This window comes from Electrophorus electricus, chromosome 19 (genome assembly GCF_013358815.1).
Source record: "Electrophorus electricus isolate fEleEle1 chromosome 19, fEleEle1.pri, whole genome shotgun sequence".
Classification (NCBI taxonomy): Eukaryota; Metazoa; Chordata; class Actinopteri; order Gymnotiformes; family Gymnotidae; genus Electrophorus; species Electrophorus electricus.
In genome coordinates this window covers 1,713,844-1,739,377 of record NC_049553.1, presented here as the reverse complement: position 1 = coordinate 1,739,377, position 25,534 = coordinate 1,713,844, and the positions used below count along the sequence as shown (strand labels likewise).

At 36.8% G+C, this 25,534-nt stretch overlaps 1 protein-coding gene and 1 long non-coding RNA gene across 7 annotated transcripts in view; one reads left to right on the top strand and one right to left on the bottom strand.

The window, feature by feature from the left end:
• Window positions 1-3,084: 3,084 nt before the first annotated feature.
• LOC113579401 lies at window positions 3,085-17,921 on the bottom strand. The gene is made up of 3 exons (XR_003410867.2): window positions 13,689-17,921; window positions 8,920-8,957; window positions 3,085-3,233 (listed from the first exon to the last, which is right to left on the bottom strand). It is a non-coding gene; the product is annotated as an uncharacterized LOC113579401 (long non-coding RNA).
• pak2a (p21 protein (Cdc42/Rac)-activated kinase 2a) overlaps window positions 12,521-25,534 on the top strand; it is a 27,010-nt gene continuing 13,996 nt past the window's right edge. Inside the window, exons 1-8 of one of the 6 annotated variants that reach the window (XM_027013291.2) lie at window positions 12,521-12,649; window positions 20,483-20,702; window positions 22,504-22,610; window positions 22,770-22,914; window positions 23,144-23,271; window positions 23,810-23,942; window positions 24,083-24,146; window positions 25,222-25,270. In XM_027013291.2, coding sequence (XP_026869092.1) covers window positions 20,528-20,702; window positions 22,504-22,610; window positions 22,770-22,914; window positions 23,144-23,271; window positions 23,810-23,942; window positions 24,083-24,146; window positions 25,222-25,270 — 801 coding nt within the window. In that variant the 5' untranslated portion in view covers window positions 12,521-12,649; window positions 20,483-20,527. Of the gene's footprint in view, window positions 13,027-20,479; window positions 20,703-22,503; window positions 22,611-22,769; window positions 22,915-23,143; window positions 23,272-23,809; window positions 23,943-24,082; window positions 24,147-25,221; window positions 25,271-25,534 lie in introns of all 6 variants that reach the window. The other 5 variants (XM_027013284.2, XM_027013275.2, XM_035519706.1 and 2 more) reach the window with 5 other exon arrangements.

Below are 25,534 nucleotides of genomic sequence, written 5' to 3'. Positions count from 1 at the left end.
GAAAGATATTTTTGCTTCAAGATACATTGCTGAATATGTTTATCAAATATCTAATTTTTGTAAAGAAATTCCTCTTTATGATTTACACTTATTGTGATTAATATCACAGAGAAAAGCATACACCTTGTGTCAAAATGATATGTTTTTGATTGATTGACATTTGTCAATCATCCCCCCACCCACTTTCCCTCAGGAATCACTTTAATTTAATTTCCAGCTAACATGTTCACATGAGAAGTGCAGTGATTAATTTAAAAAAACTCTGTTAGGTTGGTCAGTGAGCTCATTTGCTATGAATAGGAAATCTGACGACGTTTAAAGGTTTATGGCCGCACCAACTTGTGTGGCTAGTCTTCTCTTCTCTTAGAAACTAAGCAGGTTAGGGCATGTTTAATAGGTGGATGGAAGACTGCCTGAGAATACCATCTGCTGTAAGCCTTTCATGTGTCACTTTAATTTAATTTCCTGCTCACATGTGAAGTGCAGTAATTAATTTAAAAATCTTGATACTTTGGTCAGTGATCTCATTTGCTATGTATAGGCAATCTGACTATACATCAAATGCTTAAGGCCGCACCAGCCTGAGAATGCCAGCTCTCCTTGGACCTCAGATGCCAAGCAGCTTTGGGCCTTGTTAGTACCTGGAAAGGAGATTGCCTGTGAATACCATGTGCTGTAAGCTTTTCATGCTTCACTTTAATTTAATTTCCAGCTAACATGTTCACATGTGAAGTGCAGTGATTAATAAAAAAACAAAAACAACTATCTGTTAGTTTGGACAGTGATCTCATTTGTTAGGCATAGGAAACCTGACTATAATTTTAAGGGTTGCAGCCACACCAGTCTAAGCAGGCCTGATCTCACCTCCCCTTGGAAGCTAAGCAGGTTAATGACTTTAACCTACATCTTTCCCTCATCAATCAACTCCACTGTCTGTGTTGTGTACCTTGTGAATTTCTGAGTATTGTGTGTATATATATATATATATATAGTTACATCTATTGGGATTACTTAAGTCTTTAAGAATCTTGCAACACCTTCCGTCAAAATATTTTATTGCTTGTTTTTGATTGATTGACAAATGTCAATCATTCCCCCTCCCACTTACACATTCCCCTCAGGCATCACTTTAATTTAATTTAAAATATATGGTATTATTACATCTATTGGGATTACTTAAGTCTTTAAGAGTCTGATAGAACCAATATTTAGTGATCAAAGCTGATCAAAACCATCATTAGCTTCCCTTACTTTGTCGTACCTAATGAGGCTCTGGGTATATGAATCACTGAAAGTGTATGAACACAGAATAAGAAAAAAAGAAAGAAAAGAAAAGCAATCCCACACCTACTAAATATGTTGCCTGGATTTGTTTGGTCAAGTGGGAGGATCTTGTTTGTAACCACACCTGCACATACCTGTATTGTGTTGGTCATTGTGTGCAGTGTTGTTGGTCATTGTTGAGGTAGTGTGTTAGTGTTAAAGTTAAATGTTCTTGTCACTGTTAAATGTATGTGTTTATCGTGTTTGTTTAATGTTAACTGTGTTGTGTTCATCCTCATTGTTTGTAATGCATGTGAGTGCCGTTGTCTTTATGTATTAATAAATGTCTGTCCACATCGCTGGAGCCTGTGCGTCCTTCCCCTCGCCCTTCAGCACTTGGGCCACACGCATTACAGACATGTAATGTTAGTTCATGAACATGAACTAACATGGTACCTCAACAATGACTGACAACACTGCACACAATGACAAGAGTTTAAATACACAAAGACTAACACAATACAGGTGTGTGCAGGTGTGGTTACGAAGAAGATCCTCCCACTGCATGTGGCGGGCCAAACTACGTGACTTGCTGAGGCGAGTGATAGAACCCCCTCCCAAGGGGCGCGGCTCCCATCGCGACCTTCCATAGAACGCGAACCTCTGGGCAACAAACAAAGCATGGCCATGCCCGGTGCCCAGCCAGTACCAGGCGGGCCAGGTGCCACCAGCAAGGCAGACCTCGCAGAAAGAGGGAGAAAGGCAACTTCCCTTCCTCTCTCAAGGTAGTCCAGTACACTCCCAACGACGTTGCGCCTGTAGACATAAAGGCATTAACATAAACAATAGCATCCATACACAAACCTAAGGCGCTGTGATGTGGCGCCCGCTGTCCGCGCAGGTGCCTTGACACGTCCGTGGCCTCAACGGACACGCAGAGGTGCACGTCCACCCTGGTTCCAGACGTGCCACCCTCCCAAACAGTCCTCCTTTCGCCTGCCTTTCTAGGAGTGTCCCAGAGGCGGTTTGCCTCTGGGGCTTTGGGCAGACCCTCCCAGTCTCGCTGGCGAGTCCGCTGAAGGGAAGGGACTCAAGCTTCAGCTCTGCCCTCTGGAGATCCCAATGGCTTCACCCAACCTCCCTCTTTCTGGTCGCTGTGGTGCCCTTCAGCTCTCCTCGGCCCAGGCTTGATGGCCTTAGCTCCGCCCCCAAAGAAATTCCTGGGTGTGCTCCCCTCCATTTCTGGAGAGTGTAACGCTTGGAATTAGGGTTATTTTATTTACACTACAACCCAGATGAGCAGAGCTTTGGGACAGGTAGAGAGAAGCCTGTGAAGCATGCGGAGGAGACGCGAGCCACACTCAACTCAGTTTAGTAGTAATCTTGCTGGTTTATTCGCCACGTGACATAGGCTTGCTCCTGGAGTATTGTAGACAGCTCATACATGAGTTGTAAAAACATCCAAAGCTCATAACGCATTACTAAAGAACCAAATAATGATAAATGAAGAGCTGGGTCCAGCAATGTCTGTCATGTACAGGAAGTCCGTTTTTTTGGTGCAGGAGTTGGCGTCCTGTGGAGGTTGGTCATTCTGTAACGTGTGTGGCCCGAGTGCCGAGGGGCAGGATGTACAGGCTCCAGCAACGTGGACAAACATTTATTGATATATAAAAACAACGGTGCTCACATGCATCACAAATGATGAACATGAACACAATACAGTTAACATTAAACAAACACGATTACACAATACCGTTTAACACTAACACACTACCTCACTGCACACAACGAAAAGAGTTTAAATACACAAAGACCAACACAATATAGGTGTGTGCAGGTGTAGTTACGAACAAGATCCTCTCACTGCACGTGGTGGGCCAAACCACGTGACTCGCGGAGGTGAGTGTTCCGTGACACACTTGGAGGAGGCTACACGTCTGCATGCTGAACAATTCGTAGGCAAACTACACCTGAAAAAAACACATTTACCCACAGTAAAACATTTTTTTAGATTCCTCTAAGTTCTTCTATAATTAAACTTAACTTGCTAATTGAAATTAAAAAAAACAACAACTTGGGAAATGTAACATTTTAACTACTTTTCTAAACAGTTTTACAGGACTAACATGCCATGGTTAATTAAGGTTTTCTTGTACATACAGGTAAAAATACCTTAGACACTGTTGGCCTTTCCATACCAGCAATAAAGTCTGCAGTCACTGCTGATCTAAACTCTTTTTACATTTGGAGTAATTCAGTTTAAAGTTTGTACTCCATCATTCAATGAAATTGAAATTACTATCTGAAATAGAGGCTATATGCATGTGAAGGAATTGAATGGAGTCTTTGCTAAAGAACCTGAAATGGAATCATGCTATTAACTGAAAAATGATAATTTCATTTCATTTTTTCCACAGGAAACTATGAATTCCATTTGTGTTCATTCACTCATTCATAGTTACTGAACAGGTTAGAATTGTACTGCTCAAGATGAAGCTAATAGCCAAAACTAGATTTTGAAAGAGGAAATAATAATGGCAGTTTTAATACTTTCATAATTGATTTAAGGGATTGGTGGAAAAGCAAACTATTGGTGAATGTGGTCTGAATGTGAACATAAGAATTTTTTCAAATGTTCCCATATTTATTGAGAGATCTATGTTTATTTATTTTTTTTGCAGGGCTGTGAAGGAGGACCCCTCACTGAAAAGAACAATGCCTCTGCATCAAGAGGGCAATTAAGGAATCTTTCAAGGTCGACTGAACCAGGACATGATAGAAGAAGCAATGGAGCTCATTCATAAATGGAAAGTTGTTCTTTATGACAAACCAACAAGCAACCTATGCCACTCTACAATTTTCCATATTGACGAACAGTAGTCATCTGCTGATTACAGTAAACTGCAAATGCAGTTGAATTGCAGTTGAATTGTGAGCGCCACAGTGGCTGGAATATTGATACACAGCTCCTGTGCTTCAGGACAGAATGAGGCTTTTATCAGGCAGGCAAAGCGCGAGAGCTTGGAAGGGACAATATGGTCCAAGTTTAGTTCAGGGAATAGAGTTCATATGTAACCTTTACATGGCTTACGTTTGGATTACATCACTTCATCACTTTTATAATCACATCATAAAACTGATTTTTTAGAAAATCAAGTGTAATCACAGTTGTCTATTTCCTCAAAGCTTTTAATTAGCTTTTTATTAAATCCCTTAATTCCCTTTCTTTTAAAAATATAAAAATATATATATAAAAATATGAACATCTTATGAATACAAATGTAACAAATGTATGCAATATCATTGTGCATCTCTTCTTGGCATTTGGAATACATAATTTGATCAGTCTAGCATAATTATGTTAATGTAAATTAATGGTAATCAGTTTAATCAAGGTTGTTGATTATGCAACTTCAATCAAGAATAATTGTATCAGCGGCAGCAGAGAAGGTGCGAGACTGTAACGTGGTAGCTGATAGAACCAGACAAGTCAAAGTGATTGTATTAAATGAGGTAATAAGAGTATTTAGGAAAAGAGAGATTTAAACATTGATTATTAATAACATAAAACATAAAGGATCATTGAAATTCTATATACTTATAAAATGATCTATAGAGGCCTCTGTTGGCAAAGTACACTGGGTATGCCTGTGTAGACCTCTGTGTAAGGCCTCTGTTAAGGTTCATCATCTCCTTGTGTGATTGTCAGACATTCTCTAGAGGGTGCCTCAATAATGCTTTTTAACTTTGACCTACAATAAGGAACAGGATCAGTTATCGTTCTCAACTAATTCTCAAGTCTGCATTTTTATTTGTGAATGAGAAAGAAATGATTATGCCAGCATATAGAGGAATTTAGGAATTAAAAAAGCAACAAGCAGAAGCAGTACAGACTTAAGAACAAAAAGAAACACAAATCATATGAGAACAATAAAGGGAAAAGCCAACAACAAATAACTGCCAACACGAACACAACGAGCAGGGTAACCATACTTAAACTCACCAAGGTGACAACCAAGGGAATTTACAGAGACAGACAATAAGGCATACAAAACATAAAAGAACTAATGGCGACCAACTAGAAAAAAGAGAAAACAATAACAGGCAGGAATGAAACAAGGGTGCATAACATAAAACAAAACAAGGAAGCAGATGGAAGCAAGACCAGGAACAACGCAGAAAGCACTATTATTTGCAACACACTAGTATTTACTAGCTCCAGAAAAGGGGGAGACAGTGTTCATGAAATGAATATGGATTTATTACAAATGCATGTGACTCTTGAGGGATTTATCCCAGTACAATAAAAAAGATTAAAAAAAAGTAAAAGAAGCTCTAAAAATTCTAAAAGAAAAAAATCCTTAAAACCAATATAGGGCCCACAGCTACCTGGGTAGTGTTAACCAGTGTGTTTGTGCTTATCTGAGTCCCTTTCAGATTAACTGTCCTTGATAAAGAGTGGTAGTAAAAGTTCTGGATCTGGTACGATGTGTGTTTCAGTATCCAGTGGGACTGATTCGCCATCCAAGCTCAAATTGTACACAGAAAAAACACAGATGTATATCTGAGTCTGTATCATCTGCTCTTTCAAAGCCTGAGTGAAAACGTACCTTTTCCCACAATACTATCACATATATATATATATATATATATATATATATATATATATATATATATATATATATATATATATATATATATATATATATATAAACCCTAACCCTATATATGTGTGTGTGTGATTATCTCAACTATATGTAAACTATTTCCCTCATATTTCATAATAAATCATTCTCTCCTGGACATATATTGATTCTTATATTGCTGCTCTCTGCTGGTGCTAAATGGCTCCCTCTGCTGGAATAAGTTGAATTTCTTGACCTGCTCCACATGAATTATTAGCTGTGTTGGACTTGGTCAGTACCTCCTCTTTGCTTACTCTAGGCATGTCCAAAGCAGATCTACGTTCTCCCTGCTCTATTGGGCCGTGTCCATTGCTTCAGCTAAGTATGAAACTCTTCAGGTGTTCAATCAGTTTTGTTACAGCATTAAACATTACATTTAGATATACTGCAGAAGAATGTACCATAGCACCTTTACAAATATCTGAGCAACAGTCTATCAGTTACAAAACAGACAAAAATGCATCATGAAAACACATCACTATGTAGTCTCTAATGACAACACAGAACATGCTGATGGTGCAACATCAGAGCACTCACATTACAAACATTTCTTCAAAATGAAAATCAGAAGTGCAGTCTGGCCCCTTTGGGCCTACTGCTGCCCACCAGTGAACTGAATTGCACTGAATTGCAAGACACAAGTGGAAAGAAACACCAAACAATAATAGAATTTAATAATAAAAAAACAACAGAAAGTAACACTCAGAAGCTTGTGAGTTAAAAGAATCTTTCAAGTTTCTCAGGTGTGTGGCATGACAAACTCTAGCACTTATTGTTTATTGCACTTATCACTGTCTAACATGGACCTTATGTATTTTGTACTTCTAGGCATCAGCATTGATCCCTGTATTCTGCAGTATTCTAGTTCATTGGTATCTTGGACTCTAACCTACTCTGCTGGCTATGAGTAATTGACAAAGCACTTTCATAAGTCACTCTGGATAAGTGTGTCTGCTAAATGCTGTAAATGTAAATGTATAAAAATTTGGGTTCTTTGTGTGAGTATCAGACATTCTCCAGAGGATACCTCAATAATGCTTTTAAACGTTGACCTGCAATAAAGAATGGGACCAGCTATTCTCTTCAACTAATTTTCAAGACTGCATTTTTATTCTTGAATGAAGTAGAAATTCCAGTATACAGAAGAATTTTGGAATGACAAAACAAAGAAGTGTAAACTTAGTCTTAGTTTCAGGTGATTATACACTCATGAAAACATTATTCTAAATATGATACACCAATAGAACCCTTAGAGTCTACACTCTGGCCCTTTAAATTATTCCCAGAATGCCATTAAGGGCAACTTTACCAGACTGGTTATACCTTCCTAACATAGTAATAGGATAGCTGATATTAGAACTGCCATCCTAATGTTGCATTTGTGTGCAGACTAGATAAATTACTTGCTGTTCAATATTAAAAAAAACAGATATGAGAATGGCTTCACTGATTTTACATAGTCAACACATTAAATGTACACATTTTATATATATATATATATATATATATATATATATATATATATATATATATATATAAAAAGTTTCTTCTTAACATGCATGACATTAGTTGATATTAGTTGAAAACACAATGTCTTGCCCTGAAACAGTGTTTAAAGCCATTGCAATGCTTTGAAACACTGTTTCAATGTATGTAAAACATAAAGAACACAGTTGCAATGTACTTATTGCAAATGATAGAACAGATTGTTTTCACTTAAACAAATCTTTGAAAGTTTCTTCTTAACATGCATGACATATTAGTTGAAAACACAATGTCTGGCCCTGAAACAATGTTTAAGGCACTAACAATGCTTTGAACCGCTGTTTCAATGTATATAAAACATAAAGAACACAGTTGCAATCTACTTATTACAAACTATGGAACAGATTGTTTTCACTTAAACTAATCTTTGAAAGTTTCTTCTTAACATGCATGACATATTAGTTGAAAACACAATGTCTTGCCCTGAAACAGTGTTTAAAGCCATTGCAATGCCTTGAAACGCTGTTTCACAGCGTAATAAAGGAATGAAAAGAGTTGCAATGTACATATATCAAATGACAGAACAGACTGTTTTCACTTAAACTAATCTTTGAAAGTTTCTTCTTTACTTGCATGACATTGAAACGCTGTTTCAGTGTATATAAAACATAAAGAACACAGTTGCAATGCCTTGAAACGCTGTTTCACAGCGTAATAAAGGAACGAAAAGTAGCGATGTACTTATTGCAAATGTTAGAACAGACTGTTTTCACTTAGACTAACATTAAATATAAATATATTAAACTAACATTAAATATAAATATATTAAACACATTATATATATATAATATATAATATATATATATATATATATATATATATATATATATATAATTTCTATTTATCTTTTTATTTTTTCCCCCTAATAGCATAACTTTAGCTAGCTATAGGTAGTTACGTTACTAAATCATCCTATACCACTGAGATTGTGATTTAAACTAGTGTTAAGGTAAAGATGAACAGCTTTTGCGTACTGTACCAATATTGCTAAAATTTGTTCTGACATTCTTGCTTTTATAAATAAATGTATATATCCCAATCTAGTCTTTACTTTTAAGAATGCACCTTTTGGTTTTCTTGAACACAAGAAAGAGTATGGTCATTTATTAATAATACATCCTGTGTTTAAATACAATTCAAAACCACTCTTTCACGTATTCAAAATTGGACTCTGAGAAGTTTGTATGTATAGAATATGTTGTTTGTAAATGCACAGACCAAGCGTGTCCTTCTGAATCTCGTTTCGTGTACACGTCGGGTGTATGACTAAAATAGCGCATTTTGGGTATCGGCAAGTCCACAGAGGTCAAGTGACAGATCTATGCCTCACAACATCAACAAGTGGTATTGCATGAAAATGACGACGGAGTGAACAAAAACAACAAAAACGTCAATTCTTAAATTAATTCCTTAAATTAATTCTTACCTCTGTCTTTACATCTTTTCCCCCATCTGAGGGAAGCCCTAAGAAAGGATGCAGAGAAAGGAAACGAGGATTAAGTTTTGCGTTGAGATCCGCCCTATATGTTACTTTTACTGGATCCTGTACTGTGGCGCAGTATGCAGTATACAAGTATGGTTTTCCCAACGCAGCATTCGTGTTTCCTTATTCCTCTTCAGTAAGACTTGAATGCTGTGTGGGCTGAAAATTCGGTTCCCTCCCGTTTACCTTTTTTCTAAAGTGTAAACAAAACATTTTAATGGCAGTTGAAGCTTTTAAACTCCGTTTTCGTCCTCTTACAGACATTTTCTTTACAGTATATACCATTGACCGCGGTCACGCCATCTGCACGGTCGCGCTATTTACACTGACGGCTTAAGTGCGCGCCTACATTTTAATTTTTTTTTTCATTACGGTAGCCAGGTTGTGAAACGACATAATGGGAAAGCTTCTCGCACTTTTAGTGCAGACATTGAAATTCCAAAATAAATGTTTTCTTTATCTTAATTAAACATATTTTACTAAGATCTAATTCATCAAAAGAAAATGTTTTAAAACATATGTAGAAGAGAAAAGTCTTTCATTTGTTGTAAATTCAAACCTTCCCAGTTAACATCTATTTCTTGTCAGTTTAATTCACTATATTTATAAAAATCACTTTCTTAGCTACTCATAATAAGATTTCTGTTTTTACCGTGAGGAGGTTGAGAAATTACATAGCAATATTGCACAAATTGGTAATAAGTTCACTAGAGTATATTTTCAAATTCCATAAAAACACAAAAAACTCCTATATACGCTTGGAGAACACATTCCAACATATTCACAATATGATGGTGAAATGCATTTACTGTGGGAATATGGGATATTGGGATGGCAAAATCCTATGAAATGCCTATTCAGTTCCATAAATGCAAAATTTGAAGCTCTATAAAATAGACAAATTAAATTTTTAGCAGATCAGATTCTTGAAATATCCTTTGTCCTGTAACCATGGTCTGACGCTGATGTGTTTTTACTGTAGGACTTTGAAGTAATCGGATGGCAAAATCCTCTTTAATGTATATTTGGTATCCTGTATGAATGTGGCCTGTGTTTGTATAGTGTGTGTAAAGCATTGAGTATGATAAAGGTGCTATATAAATGTAACTAATAATAATGTCCACATTACATTCTTTCTCAGATGTGAGTGTGTGCCGATGGGCATGGAGCAAGATGCACAGACTACCTTGAAATGATGAAAGATTTATTTACATAAAACACAAACGACAACAGTGTAACTCCTACAAAACATTGACGAAGGACATAACTTAAACATTAAATTAGACACAGGCTACATCAACATTTAACAATGACCACACGTATGTTGTACATACATCAGCGAATAAACAAACAATGACCAACAATCGACAGAGAGCATGTTTCATTTTACAATATTTGAATGCTGGTTAACTAATTGTTTGTCTGTGAGTGTGGATAAAAGCCTTCTAATCAGCAGTTTCCTCATGCCCTTCATATGGCTTGTATCATTGCGCATGCTCTATACTAGCATTGCATTAGGCCCATGTTGTCCAACTTCATCCATCTATTATTTGTTCTAATAGCCTAATGAAATAGACATTTTGCAGGATTTTGCCATCACATTAATCCAGATATCTATAGTAAAAATGACTAAAAGATATATGCTGACTATAAGGGAAAGTGTTTTTCAGAAATATAGTAGTGTGATAACAATTTGATTTGTTTATTTTAAAGTTTCTAAAATTGCATTTATAGAACCAAACAGACAATTTACATAAGTTTGCCATCCCAAAACGTTAAATTTGGTCAGTAAAAGTACTCAAAAGTTACATTGTGCATACAGGGAATAGTGAAATCTAATGAACTGAATAGACATTTAACAGGATATTGCCATCCCATAACTCCTACAGCATTGCCATCCCATAACTTTCTACAGGAAAATTGACTAAAAGTCATACCACAGGAACTTAAGATAGTGTATTTAAAAATTTTTGTGGTCTAGTTTGATAACACTTTAGTTGGATTATTTTATAGAGCTTCAAATATTGCATATACGGAACCGAATTGGCATTTAAAAGGAATCTGCTACCCCATTACTCCAAATTCCTACAGTAAGAATGACTGAAAGTGATACTATGGTTATATGAGAAAATGTCTTTAAAGAATTTAGTAATCTAATAACAATCTGATTTGGCGTATTTACTGATCTTTAAAGTTGTAGCATATATGAAATCGAATAGACATTCCACAAGATTTAGCTACCCCATTATTACAAATTCCTACAGTAAAACTGACTGAAAGTCATACTGTGGGTACATGAGAAAGTTTATTTCAAGAATTTATTGGAGTGATCTAATAACAATTTAATACGTGTATTTTATAGAACTTCAAACAGACATTTACTAGGATTTTGCCATCCCAATACTCCAAATTCCCACAGTAAAAGCACTTCAACATCATACTGTGAAAATGGAAGTGTTCCTCTAAGAATATAGAGGAATTCATTGATAAGAAATTGATTTGTGTTTATGAAATTTTAAAATATACTCTAGTGAACTGATTAGCCATTCACACAATATTGCTATGTAATTTCTCATCCTTGTCACAGTAAAAACAAGGAAACCATATCATGAGTAGCTGAGAAAGTGGCCTTTATAAATATAGTGGATTTACTGAAAATAAATAGATTTGGGTACATGAGAAAGTTTATTTCAAGAATTTATTGGAGTGATCTAATAACAATTTGATATGTGTATTTTATAGAACTTCAAATGCTGCATATATGCACCAAATAGACAATTAACAGAAATTTGCCATCCCATTATTCCAAATTCCTACAGTAAAAATGACTGAAAATCATACCATGGGTACATGACAAAGTTTATTTCATGAACATACTAGAGTGATCTGATAAAAAATGGATTTGTGTATTTTATAGAGCTTCAAATGTTGCATATATGGAACTGAATAGACAATTAACAGAAATTTGCCATCCCATTATTGCAAATGCCTTGCATTTATGGAACCAAACAGACATTTACTAGGATATTGCCATCCCGATACTCCAAATTCCCACAGTAAAAGCACTTAAACAGCATACTGTGAAAATGAAAGTGTTCCTCTAAGAATATAGAGGAATGAATTGATAAGAAATTGATTTGTGTTTATGAAATTTTAAAATATACTCTAGTGAACTGATTAGCCATTCACACAATATTGCTATATAATTTCTCATCCTTGTCACAGTGAAAACAAGGAAACCATATCATGAGTAGCTGAGAAAGTGATCTTTATAAATATAGTGGATTTACTGAAAATAAATAGATTTTAACTGGGAAGGTTTGAGTTTCCTACAAATTTAAGACTTTTCTCTTCTACATATATTTTAACACATTTCCTTATTATCTTCTTCAGTAGACATCAGTAAGATATGTTTAATTAAGCTGAAGAACACATTTCTTTCAGATTTTCAATGCCTGCACCAAAAGTGCGAGAAACTTCCCCCAACGTCGTTTCGCAACCTGGCTACCGTAAAACAAAATGTAGGCGCGCACTTAAGCCGTCAGGGTAGAACGAGCCTTGATAAAGTGCAGTTCGTGGTGACCGCGGTTTACATCATACATGACTACTCAACTCTTTTGACGACCTAATAGTTTGATTTTGACGAAAACATTTATGGACAAAACGTCTTTAGGTGATTACATTTATTTTAGGACTATTTTGAAAATTGTTGAAAACGCTGAAAATGCTAAACTAAATATGCTTCTCTTCCTAATACATAAAGATTGGGTTGGGCTGGTAGTTCCGCTTTACCTCCGCCATAGCAGTACTGCAGACGTATCCCAGGCTCAGGAAGACAGACAGACAGCTAGCTAGCTAGCTAGCTATGCTAGCTAGTAGGTTAACATAATTTATAAGCACAAGATAAGATAACTGGACCAAAACGTTAACCAAAAAGATTGGAATTTAAAATCAAAGTCATCATACTTCTTGTTAAACAGCACCGATAAAGTCAGAAACGCACCGCTACCTTACTGAAGACTTTCGGTGGAGTTCAACGGAGTTTTGCTGGTAAGTTCAAAATGCTAGCTAGCTAGGTACGTTGACCCGATTTCTCTTAGTTTCTATATGATTAAACATTTTATTTAATGTATTTTGTAGACTTCGTACTGACATCGTGACACGTTTTCAGTCGAGGATAACGTTGGCTAATGTTAAATGGTTAGGGTAGCTAGAGGTCTTAATAACATTTTCAACTTACTTGCGTGCTAGCTAGGCAACCTAGGTTCGCTATCTTAGTTCAGGTTTGTGAATAGTTAAAAAGCTGAACGTAACGTTAACTGCGTAGCTCGCTCTCTCTAGATCTACGCAGTTAACGTTACGTTCATTTTTTTAACTAAAGAGAGAGCGAGAGAGAGATAGCTGTAAACAAAACAAAATCTATCTATAGATAAACAAAAAAAACCTACCAGCTAACCTACTTTTGTTTAACACTATATGATATTCTAGTTAGGTTTTTTTTTTTAGTTAGCTAGCTAGCTACATGCTCCGTGAAACGGGCCATCAAAGCTTGGTTAGCTAGGTTGCAGATTTTGGGGTATGTTTCTTTTGTAAGTATGGGATTAGCGCTCTCCATAAGACAAAAGTAGAAGATCAAAGTATATTGTAACTTCTAATTTCCAAGGAGCAAAGATGGATAATGTCATGTTGGGGAGCACAACCATTGTATTTACCTGTTCTAAGGCTTTAGGACCAGCTATGTCTTTTCTTGTCTGACCCAAAGTGAGGCCTCTTGTCTACACTCTCCAATAAAAAAGAAGTGGAGGACGGCTTTTCTCGCTCCAGGAAGCCTTGTTCAGAATTTCCTTTTATAGAAGCTGCAAATACAAAAGGCCCCTGGTCTCTTCCTGTAAACAGTTCCTGTACACAACTACACATCTGTGAAGGAGAGGAATGAACAGTTCTCTGTTTTGCTCCATTTGGTCAGATGAAGCATGTGACCTGTAGTGGTCGTGGCTCTCTCAGGAACTGGAAAGGCTTCTGTTATCCTCTCTCCAATCAGTGCAGGGGAAATGGAAGCAGTTTACTGCTTGTATTTTTTCCTCATAAAGGTTATTCACAGTTTAAATGAGATGTGTTTTGTTTTTGTTTTTTGTTTTTTAAATCAGAATGCATTACAAAGTTAAAGTAGTTATGGTGAGATTGCCAGACTCACCATATTAAAAGTACCCTCTAAAGCAATTTCACATTTTTAGCCATGAATTTTGTAACCTGTTTACAAAACATTAGGCAACAATTGAGAAATTGATCATTGAGAAGGCAGAATGGGTTAATATAGGTTGTTTATTAGGAAGCTTATTATATTTGGTTCTTTGATGCAGGGCTCTGCATTCCTGGGTCTTTGTTTCCTTTCCTCTGCAAGGCTGTAATTGAGAAAAACAGCATGGTTTTGAGCAGAGCAAGTCAAGGCTCAGCAAGAAGCAGAGAAAGTACCTAAAATATTTATTTTAAAATGGCTCTGCTCTCTCTTCAGTTTTATTTCAGAAATTGCTAATGAGCTCTTAGTTCTTTGTCATGTCAGAATAAATACATTTTTCTACAGTACTTTTTAATTATGTAAAATATGTAATTTGTGTGTTTGTTTTTTATTTGGTCTCAATATTGCACAGTGCTGCTTTTTGGTTAGGTAGAGGTCTTTTGCATATATGTTTTCTACTGGAATGGTGGTGAAATATTAGCCTGAAGGTGTAAAAAGTTAAAGCATTCTTTTTCAGTCCCATGCGACAGGACTTTCTAAAGATTTTGCAAGATTTTGTTACTGCATCATACATTATATCTACAAATAAATATTTATTGTAGAAGGGAGGTTTACAACATTTTACAACAGTTCCCTGACTTTGCCCCCATTTGAGTAGACTGTGGATCTGTCCGTTTCTTAGCCTGTAATGTTCCAGAGAGGCGAACCCTTCTCATTATGGGAAAGCACGTTATGACTTGATCGCAACCACTTCCTTGCAGGACTCCTCTTTGTAATATGCTGTGCCATTGTTTTTGGTGCTTCCACAGATTCTTCTTCTCCAAAAACGTGTTCCAATTCCAACACTACAGTGAGTGACAATGGGAACCTTTTTAAAATCTTTTCCCTCAATTTCAGAGCCTGAGTATATCTAGCTGTATATCCATCCCAGCATCATCAGAAGAAGGCTTTCTCAGAGGGCCTGGGGTGACATGTTATCATAGCAATATGCATAGCAGAAAGAGAACAAGACTGCACTCGCGTTGTTGGAGTCTGATCTGGAATGAGTGCTGCCTGCAACAACTTGCCCCTTTTTCAGTGGAAGCACAAGGGTGACCCACTCAGTGTTCCACACAAATGCCAAGCCTGGAGCAGGGTATGTCAGCTGGGCTTCTGTTGGCAGGGGTGAGTTGGTCCTTTTGGGCATGGGCATTTTTCAGCTTTATTATGTTTCGGGGAATCGGGGAGTTCATGACAGCTTTTCAGCATCAGGTTTATACTGACTCAGAAGACCAGCTGGGTGACCTGGGCTTCCTCCATTGACATGGTCTGTCTGGGTGTGGTCATATTCAATCTGAAATACTTGAGGGCTTATTTTGTGGATTTAAAATATAGACTTGGTATTTACATATAAGCCATGAGGTGCATGTGTGGTTGTGTGAGGTGGGAACACATGCTTTGACCGTGTCTCAGTCACCTGCTGAGCACAAATATGCATTTTCATGCTGCAACCTAACCACTGTTTATTTTCACTGTTTAGTTTTGTTTTCTTTTCTGTGACATTGACTCTAATTTTAGGAATAAAACTAATGTGCTTTAACTTAATTTTGGATTTTTCAGTGCTGCATGTTAACACACATTTCCTGGTGGAAACTATTTCAATTATTAGATGTATTAAAATTCTGTTGTTATATTAAAATCTTAACCCATGGACATTATTTTTGTTAACATCCTTACCATTGACTACTTTTCCACAGTAAGTTACTGCATTATTATTGCAAATAAATGCAAAATTCCAGTGTTCAATATAGTGCTTTTTAAAGAAATTGTCTCATGGTACCACTATTATTGGATGTTTTTAATTCCTTGATAGAGTTTATTAATTAATAGTTACATTTATATAGCACCTTTTTCAAACCCAATATGCTTTACAGATAGAAATCAGCATTTACATTCAATTCATTCACACTGATGAAAGAGCATAACATTTTCTACCTGAATTTTTGCTTGAGGCTTGTTTCCTGTATTTTGATTTTTCATTAGTGTGAATAAGAGCTCTTTGATGATAACCAGGCTGGCCACATTTTGGTCAACTTCTATGTTTAGGGAGGAACCAGAACTAAATCTTGCCTGGTAACCTGCTGCAGCTTGCAGCAGTTTTATAATAGCTGTACTGTAATCAGCCATTTATCAGCTTTGCAACTGCCATACTGTTTGGCAAAGTCACATAGCTTGTGTTGTTGTCTCTTTTTAGTCATGCCTATTAAGGCTGCATTAATGAGAACATATTACTGGGGTGTTAGGAGGAAATTGCATTAGTTTGGTTCCACATTCAGACTTGATGACTTTCTTAGTACAAACCCTAACTGTAAAAGTTCCATGAGGCACAAAAAGAAATTTTCATTCAGAAATGGTGGCTTTCAAGGTACTAGAAGAATGCTGGATTCTGTCACATTTAAGGCTCAATGTTATAATGTTTAATTGGCTCTCCATCCCATAGATCCAAAATATTTCAAATGAAATTCACTCTAGCCCATTCATTGTAATTGTATATAATAATAACTTTGCCCATGATCATTTTTATTTCCTTCAGATTTTTAGATGATTTCAGTAAATCAAGTCTGTGTAAATAAATAAATAAAGTAATATGGTGCATTGTTCAGACAGATTAGAGATCTGCTGTCAAACAGGAAGACATTGTGGTCAAGTGGAGGCCACACTGTGTTTGACTTATTTGTTGAATTGATCTCACTGAGGTGAGACAGGATTTTACCATATTTGGAAATGTTAATGGTTTCACCACACAACACACTTCTAACCAAACCCTGACATTATAGTGTAGAACAGATGTGGGGTGGATCTTATTTTTACTCAGTTAAGTGCACATTTGGACTTATTTTCATTATTGAGTAATACATTGAGGTTAATTGTTTATTATATTGAAATACACTGTCTAATGGCTGCCTCAATTACCACAGCCAGTCATGCTCTTCTGTGATCTGGAACTCCCACGTAAAAACTCCTTGCTATTCAGTACTCAAAAGCTATATTCTTCTGATCTCCTGTAGCCCCCCCTGCTTGTATTACTGAAACATGCTGGTATGTGTACTCAGTCACACATTGTGACATGTTGTTGTTGCTGCTGCAGGCCACAGTTCAGCTTAGTCTTGTCCTAGCTCTCCCTGCTTTGAATGACCAACTGCCTGGTTGCTATTATGGTAACTGCTAATAGTAAAGTTTCAGTGGCATGCAGTGCATAAAGTCAGTACCCCTTCTGCATACCCCGTCCAACCCCCTTTTCCAGAAACGGTACAACAAAGTATCCTTGGTATATTATGCAACCTGAGCACATGAACAAAACAGAAAATAGCTAGCCTAATCAGCAGCATTAACTGGTTACTGCACCTGCACCCAATCTGGCATACTCAAATAAATCACTTGATAGCATCAAATATTCGTACATCCATCGACATACAATTTCTTAGGACTAAAAGTACCTGCTTACTGATTTTTAGCTGTCTTTGTGCAACTGTTAGCCAGAAATCCCACACTGAATATGCTGTTTTTTTGGGGGGGTAAATTTCCACAACACTTGTGCCTGTACATTGAAAACATGCTTCCGGTATAAGAAATTCAGATTTTATAATAGAAATTCAATAACCATCAAAGCAACTGTGTGACATGTTTACTAACATTCTATATACTTTTTAAAGTTCTTTATTTGCTTGCTCACGTTGTCGTACAAAAACACACTTTCTTTTCCTTTGTAACCTAACACAAAATATGCAAGCCTTTAGTTACCACAAAATTCACATTACTCATGTAGAAGTGTTCCTGGAAAGACCCCTAACACCCTCCTCTTTTAGATTCTGTCAATGCTGTTGGGCCATAAAGTCCTATTTTCTTTGAGTGACAGTCCTTCACACTGACCAAGGACCAAGGTGTCAGGGGGGGTAGGGGAGGTGGGGGCTATCAAATTACTTCGTGTTTTCCAGGCACAGGTGGCGTGATTTAGCAGCTGTTTCAACAAATGGAGGACGCTTAGACGAAAGCCTATATGCCTAACTTGCCTTGTTCATCCACTTAGTCAGCTATAGACATGTGCACGGCAAAACATTACTTTTGCACTGTAATCAGATAAATTGTAGCGCATCCGTGATGCTGTTTGGCAAAACTGATACAGTAATGGATATTGTTTTTAGTCAATAATTTGATCACCAATACTTTTGGATATCATGGAAAGGAAGAGGCTTACTTTAGCTGAAGTTTATGTGGAGTTGTTTGGATGCAGTTGAGTTGGAAGCACTTTATTTATGAAATATTATTATTCCTTCACTGAAAGGTTAGAAGGCTTTGACTGCACACCACTGTTCAGTTTGTAGTATCACTATCTCCTTTCAGGAGGGAGGATGCTGGTTTAGCCAGGAGAACATTGGGAATGAGTGCGTTGAAGGCAGAGCTAATATCAACAAGCATCACATGGGCATAGGTGTTAGGAGCATCCAGCTATTGGCAGGATGCAGGGTAGAGACAAATTGATGAGGTCATCTACAGACCTGTCAGAGTGTGTAAGTCATGATTTTCAGGTGCTATATTATAATTATCATTAATCACTTCATGACTTCAGAGGTTAGGGCTACTGGTATCTTCATATCTAGACATTGTCAGGGGATTTTCTGTTTTTTAGGAACTTTTGTGATGACAGGCTTTGAAACGAATAGGTTCAAATAAAATGCTGGAAAAAACGTGGCGGCTCGGTGGCTAAGGTGCTTGGCTTGTGGTTGGGAGGTTGCTGGTTCAAGCCCTGTCACTGCAGAGTTGCTGCTGTTGAGCCCCTGAGCAAGGCCCTTAGCCCTCAGTTGCTCCTGTATAGGTTTGGGCTGCCTGGCAGTATCCTAGCCTGCACGTGTCGCTGGCGTTGATGGCATGGCAGTCGGTATTCTGTTGTTGTTGTTCTTTGTGTGTGTGTGTGTGTGTGAGATGCATGTACTGAATTCGTAATGGGGCATGCAGTCTTTAGCTGCAGGGCTTGGTATAGTTTATATTATTAAATTAACTGGCCTTGCCCGTTTTATTAGTGCGGTTCAGTGAGTCAAGGTACCAGGTGGTAATTAATTAAGTGCAGAATGTCAGTGTTCATTTTGAGATTTTTCTACCCTACAAAAATCCAGTTACTAAATATTGAAGTACAAAATTGCAAATTGTAGTGGTATAAACACAATTAATTGCACCACCCTTTCTTAGGGGAAAAATTACTTACTCCTAATTAAAAATGAACTGAATGTTGATTCAGTCTTAGCTTATAAAATCTGAAAATAATGAACAAAGGTTTAGAATTCACTAAAACAGACCTACAACAAAACAAAAATGAACCAAAACAAGATTTGTGGTGAAATGAGCATGATTGAAATAGGGGAGGAAACCATCAAAACAACTACCACAAATGAAAATGAATTAATGGATGAATTAATTACTCAGCGGAGCAGAAGAAATAATCACTTAGTATATTTTTGTTTGACTTGCTTGTGTAAGTCACCATTAAAAAAGATAACCAGTAAACCAGTATTATTAGAAGAGGTTTACTATTTTAGAGGTTAATTCATCTGGTTAACAACCTGAAGGTTCACAAAGGGGAAAGGTGGAGAATTGACAGAGGGCAAAAACTGTACATTTTTATTTTAATATTTCCCAATTAAATACATCTAATTCAACTGAGTGATTATTTTGCAACATTTTCAATGTGGTAATTATCAGACAATATACTGGCTTTTATACTGGCAATACTTGCTGTCAAAGTAAAAACAAATAACTTGTTACACCTATGTTCTCTCAAGTCAAAGCTTTGTAGGTTGTATGGAATGTACTTTTAATTATGATGATCAGTAGTTTTGTATCTTGTTGCTTGTGTACTTTTCCAAAATGCAGAAATCTTCCATTACACTTTTAAGAATTACAAAAAATGTATGAATATCTGATTTTGCACTAGTTGGGTTCATGGTTTGATTCTGGGTTTAGTTTTTAGTTTGGTGTATGTCCCATGATCATAGCGCTTTTCTCTACAAGTTGAGCTAAGCTACAGATGCCAAAGAAGCCCATCATTACCCCCTCACTCCCAGAAGTAAAGGTTACAAGACGGTTCATTTTGTTTCACTGAATTGCATTGGTTTGTTATTTTGTAAATATGTATGGTTTAGTGTGATTAACACTTGCTATATATTGAGTAAATCACATTATCACACTGCAGTATTTAGTATCAGTTTATTTATTAGTGCTCTCTGCTACCATCAGCAGGTTGGTCTCTAAAGCCCTCCGTGTGTGTGCGTGCATTTTCCTGTCATGTCTGATAACGGAGAGCTGGAGGACAAACCCCCTGCCCCCCCAGTCAGGATGAGCAGCACAGGCAGTAAAGATGGCGTGCCAACCAATCACAACTCCAAACCCCTCCCCTCTGTACCTGAAGAGAGAAAGTCCTCCCGGAACAAGATCATCTCCATCTTCTCTGCAGAGAAAGGTCAGATCGCAAGAGAGCTGATACCCAAACTTGCCTAAAATGGACTTTGGCTTCCTTTATGGTGATCAGTACTTTTGCATCTTGTCACTAATGTATTTTTCCAAAATGCAGAAATCTTCCATTGCACTTTTATGAATTATAACATGTGTATGAAAATGTCTGATTTTGTACTAGTTGGACTCATCAGCACCGGGAACATTCATTTGTCATCACAAATAAATGCTTAGCTTGCATTCTCAGTATACAGTTGTGAAAAAGCCTAAATACAGGCTGCAAAAGTTGCATAAAGCAAACATTAACCAAATACTTAGAGCTATAAATGTAACCCCAGTAAAAACAATATGCAGAAACTATATCTGTACAATCAAGCAGTAGTACTTTGTAAAAAGCATTGAGGGTATATTAACATTAGTGTTTGTTTAATTTTTTGCTCTACAAAAAAATTGTTTAATGCAGTAAAAAGCAGTAGTTGGATGTGTTTCATGTATCAGACATATTCTGACTAACTCTGAACATCAAGCTAGTTACGTGATTCAGTGGATACAGTTAGCCTAAGCAGAGTGGTGTAATCTTTCTTTGGAAGCTGCTTGCTTGCAGCTGTTTGTGCTTTTAATGAGCAAAAGTAAAAATTAAAATGACCAGAAATTGTCTGTAATGTATTATAAGTAATAAATAAGTTTTATAATTAAAAGATATAAATTATAAATAAATGATAAATCCCAGTTAACATGAATTAAATAAAAATATTTAAAATTACTAAATTAATATTGATTACTAATACTGCTTTCTGGAGTCTTCTTTGCATAGTTTGCCATTGGTGCACAGTATGCTCTGTGCCCATTGAAGCTGCAAGTTCTTCTATATTGTCTGTATTGGCCATTATTGGACGCTTTAAGGTAACTTCAAGTTCGCTTAGATGTCTTTAGTAATTGTAGCTCAAGAACACGATGATAAACATTTTCAGGTTGATACTTTAGTTAGACTGTTGTCACTGTGGGAATAGTTTTCATTGTGTCCCAATACACTTGGACTACCATGGTGATTCAGGTCTGGTTTGAAATCGCAATCATCACGTGTGTAAATATGGCATAAAATGAGCTTTATTTAAATCTGTTAATGAAACACCATTTACATACTGGCTTGCTCATGTCCTTTGCCTTTCTATCTGTATTTGCAAAAGTATGTCCACACAGCACTCTTGCTGATATTTTTCAGAAGAAAGCTCAAGCCGCAAAGTTTATTATGAATAGTGTCTGTGACATTGGTGGTAAGGCGGGAACAAGAGGCAAGTGAAAGTCCAGAGAATCTTTATTCAAGCTTGACTCAAGCAAATTTGAAAACAAAAGGCTGCCATTGCAGTGGTAATAGCTCAGTGCATAAACTAAACACAGAAACAAAGGGTGCTTGAGAACAGGTATAGGCAATGGCCCCAGGTGCAGGACAACTAGCAATGCGCAGCACCAACAGCAGGTATCTGTGGTCTTAAATATAATGGAAAATAAAAGAGGGCAAATGAGGAACAAGTTCTCATGTTTATCAATAATCAGGGGGTTGTGATCTGGACCTGTATGTGTGTGTAGGAGTGGGTGTGTCCATCTTGCTGGGTGCTCAATGTACTGTGACAGTGTTGCTACTTTGGGAAATGAGTATTGTAACATTTCAACATTTTTAGTATTTTTGTCAAAACTAGTCTCGTGTTTACACTGTCAACCCTGTAACTGTTTTCAAAGTAAACATTTGGCAGGGCCTTATAACTGAAATATTGAAACCACAACTATCCTGTTTCCTCTGCTTCTTACAGGGGGAAGAAAGAAGGACAAGGATAAAGAACGGCCAGAGATTTCTCCTCCCTCAGACTTTGAACATACAATTCATGTTGGCTTTGATGCTGTTACAGGGGAGTTTACTGTAAGTGAGCTTTGCTTTCTTTAGATTTTCTTTAGACAGAAGAGGAAATCTACTCACATTTTGTTTTTGTACATGTGTACATTTGATATTTGGTGGCAGTCAGATGGTCACAAATGTATTCATAGATCACTATTTTTTTTCCCTCTCTTTTTTGTTCAGGGTATGCCAGAGCAATGGGCTCGGCTGCTGCAGACCTCCAACATCACCAAGTCTGAGCAGAAGAAGAATCCTCAGGCAGTGCTGGACGTCCTCAAGTTCTATGACTCCACAGGCAATGGCAAGCAGAAATACCTCAGCTTCACAGGTGTGCTTTGCCCCAATCATTTTGTTTTTTGCACTCCAGACACTCCTTTTACACCTTTAAATGTCTTGCTCTCGTTCTGTCTGTGCTGTGGGGCTGGGTACAGCCTTAGTCCTCAAGGAAGCCAATGTGGGTTTATTACTAAAGAAGTTTATATGGTTGTTTTTTAAAGTGAGCTTGGAGAGTGGTGGAGGCTGGTTATCCTGTGTATAATTCTGTTCTTTCCTCTTAGATAAAGATGCCCCTCCAGTGAAGAAAGGTTCACAACCATCACCACCCAGTGGTAAGGACTTAGAAGATTTTGATGATGACGATGCACCCCCCCCTGTAGTTGCACCACGACCTGAACACACCAAATCTGTAAGTGATCTGACTTTGGTGTCTCAAAATCGATATATATCCGGTTTTGGCTTGATGACTTACAGGCAGTTTGCTCACAACATATTCAAGGTGCAAGATTCAAATGGCTATAGGTATTGTGTTGCTCTAGTAGTATTGCCAGTGACACAGGAAAATAAATGCACAAAAGTAATTCATCCCCTGCTGATCCTTTGAAATTCTGTCAAGCAACATTCAGCACAACAAAACAGCAACATAGTCAATATATAAATTAGCCTTTAGAGCAGTGTAAACTGATTGAGCATTGACATTGTTATATTTCCTTTTTAACATGTTTAATATTGTTGACATTGAAATTAGATGTTGGTGATATGAAATTTCATTTGAAATGATGACCCAAAATTTTATGTGGAAACAACTCAAATACGGTTTCAAACCATATTTAAAATTACTACCAACTTACTTATGTTGTCCTGAGCTCAGTTTTCGTCTCTCCTCAAATTGCCTCTCCTCCTTTTGAGTCCTCAGTATGTAATTGTTGTTTACTCCATATCTTAAGATACTTACCCGGCCCTCCATGATTGACCCCATTCCGCCACCTGCTGCCAGCGGTGACACAGACTCCAAGGCTGCAGACAGACAGAAGAAGGCCAAGGGCAGGATGACTGATGAGGAGATCATGGAGAAGCTGAGTAAGAATCAAACTCCTGCAGAAGGAGTCGTCTTAATCTTTTTAGGACATCTCCTTAAAACTTCTTAAGAAATCTAAGAATCTTATGGTTTCTGAGGTGGTTTCTGATTGCATACTGAATTTAGTTTTATTTTCTTTTAGGAACAATAGTCAGTATCGGAGACCCCAAGAAGAAATACACACGATATGAAAAAATTGGACAGGGGTATGTGTGTGTGTGTGTGTGTGTGTGTGTGTGTGTGTGTGTGTGTGTGTGTGTGTGTGTGTGTGTGTGTGTGTGTGTGTCATTGTTTGATCATTTTTTCCACTGCTGTACTCTGACTATCATCAAAATGAATTTCTTTAAAAATTAAGAAAACTCAGGCCCAGATAAAATGTTCAAAAGACCATATCTATTCTTAATGAAACATTCATTTACATCATGTAGAACCTTTTCAAACATGACTGGTATAAAGTCAGAAACTAAAACATGATTAAGCCCACAGAAAAGCACTGTTATCATTTTTAATGCCTTTATAGTCAAAGTCTTTCATAGTTTATTATGGATTTCAAATCTTAAAAAATATATCCAAAAATGCCAGTATGAAAGCGGCCTGGTTAGTATTTTGCAAGAGATCACTCTAACATATCCCTACTAGGTTTTATTCTTTGCATACCATTATCAATGCTGTTACTGGGTAGATGGGAGTAAAAATGAAGTACATTTGACAGTGTCTCCTAAAATCTGCACACATGTCTAAGTAAAGATATTAATCATATACTAATATGCATATAAACATGTTATGCATTACATGAAAAGAATATAATCAAACAAAATTACCATTTACTACTTTTAAGCAAGCAAGCAAAACAAACAAATCAATAACAACAAAAATACTGATTTATAAGTAATCTAGTAATTTGTGTTGTTACTTTACACCCCTGGTTGTTACAAGTATTATTTTTCATATGATGTTGAAATACGAAAGTACTCTGATTAAAAACTGTGATAACGGTATACATTTTATAGTTTACTTTTATAAAAGATGTTTCATTAATAGATTACTGACCACTATACATTTTTAGAAAGCATAAATCTGTCATAACATGCATGCAGGGTGTGTGTTTGCTGAGAAAAGGTATAAGTGCATACTAATTTGTGGTTTCCGTTAGCATTTTAGGACAGAGCGGTCTTTTACCCATGTTGCTGAGCATACCCAGCCGTAGTCAGAGCCATAGAAATTCTATTACCGTTAAGAGTAATAGTAGTTATTTCTTCTTGATTCTGACTTTTTCTGCAGTGCATCTGGAACAGTATTTACTGCCATTGATGTTGCTACAGGGCAAGAGGTAAGCTAGCGTCCTGTTGCATTTAATAATTTGTTTTCCTTAAGTTAATGTCTAATGTGGTCATTTTGTTTTTGGTTGTCAGTGGAAAATAATGTCCATTATTGTAATATATTTAATTGTGAATCTTGTATATTAAAGATGGTATCAGATCAAACCAGAAGTATAGTCTAATGTTACATTTACGCTTAGGATTGTGACAAAATGCAAATACATTGTTAGTTAGTTCGCTGCCAAGTCACAGCATTTGAGCCTTCATCTCTCTGT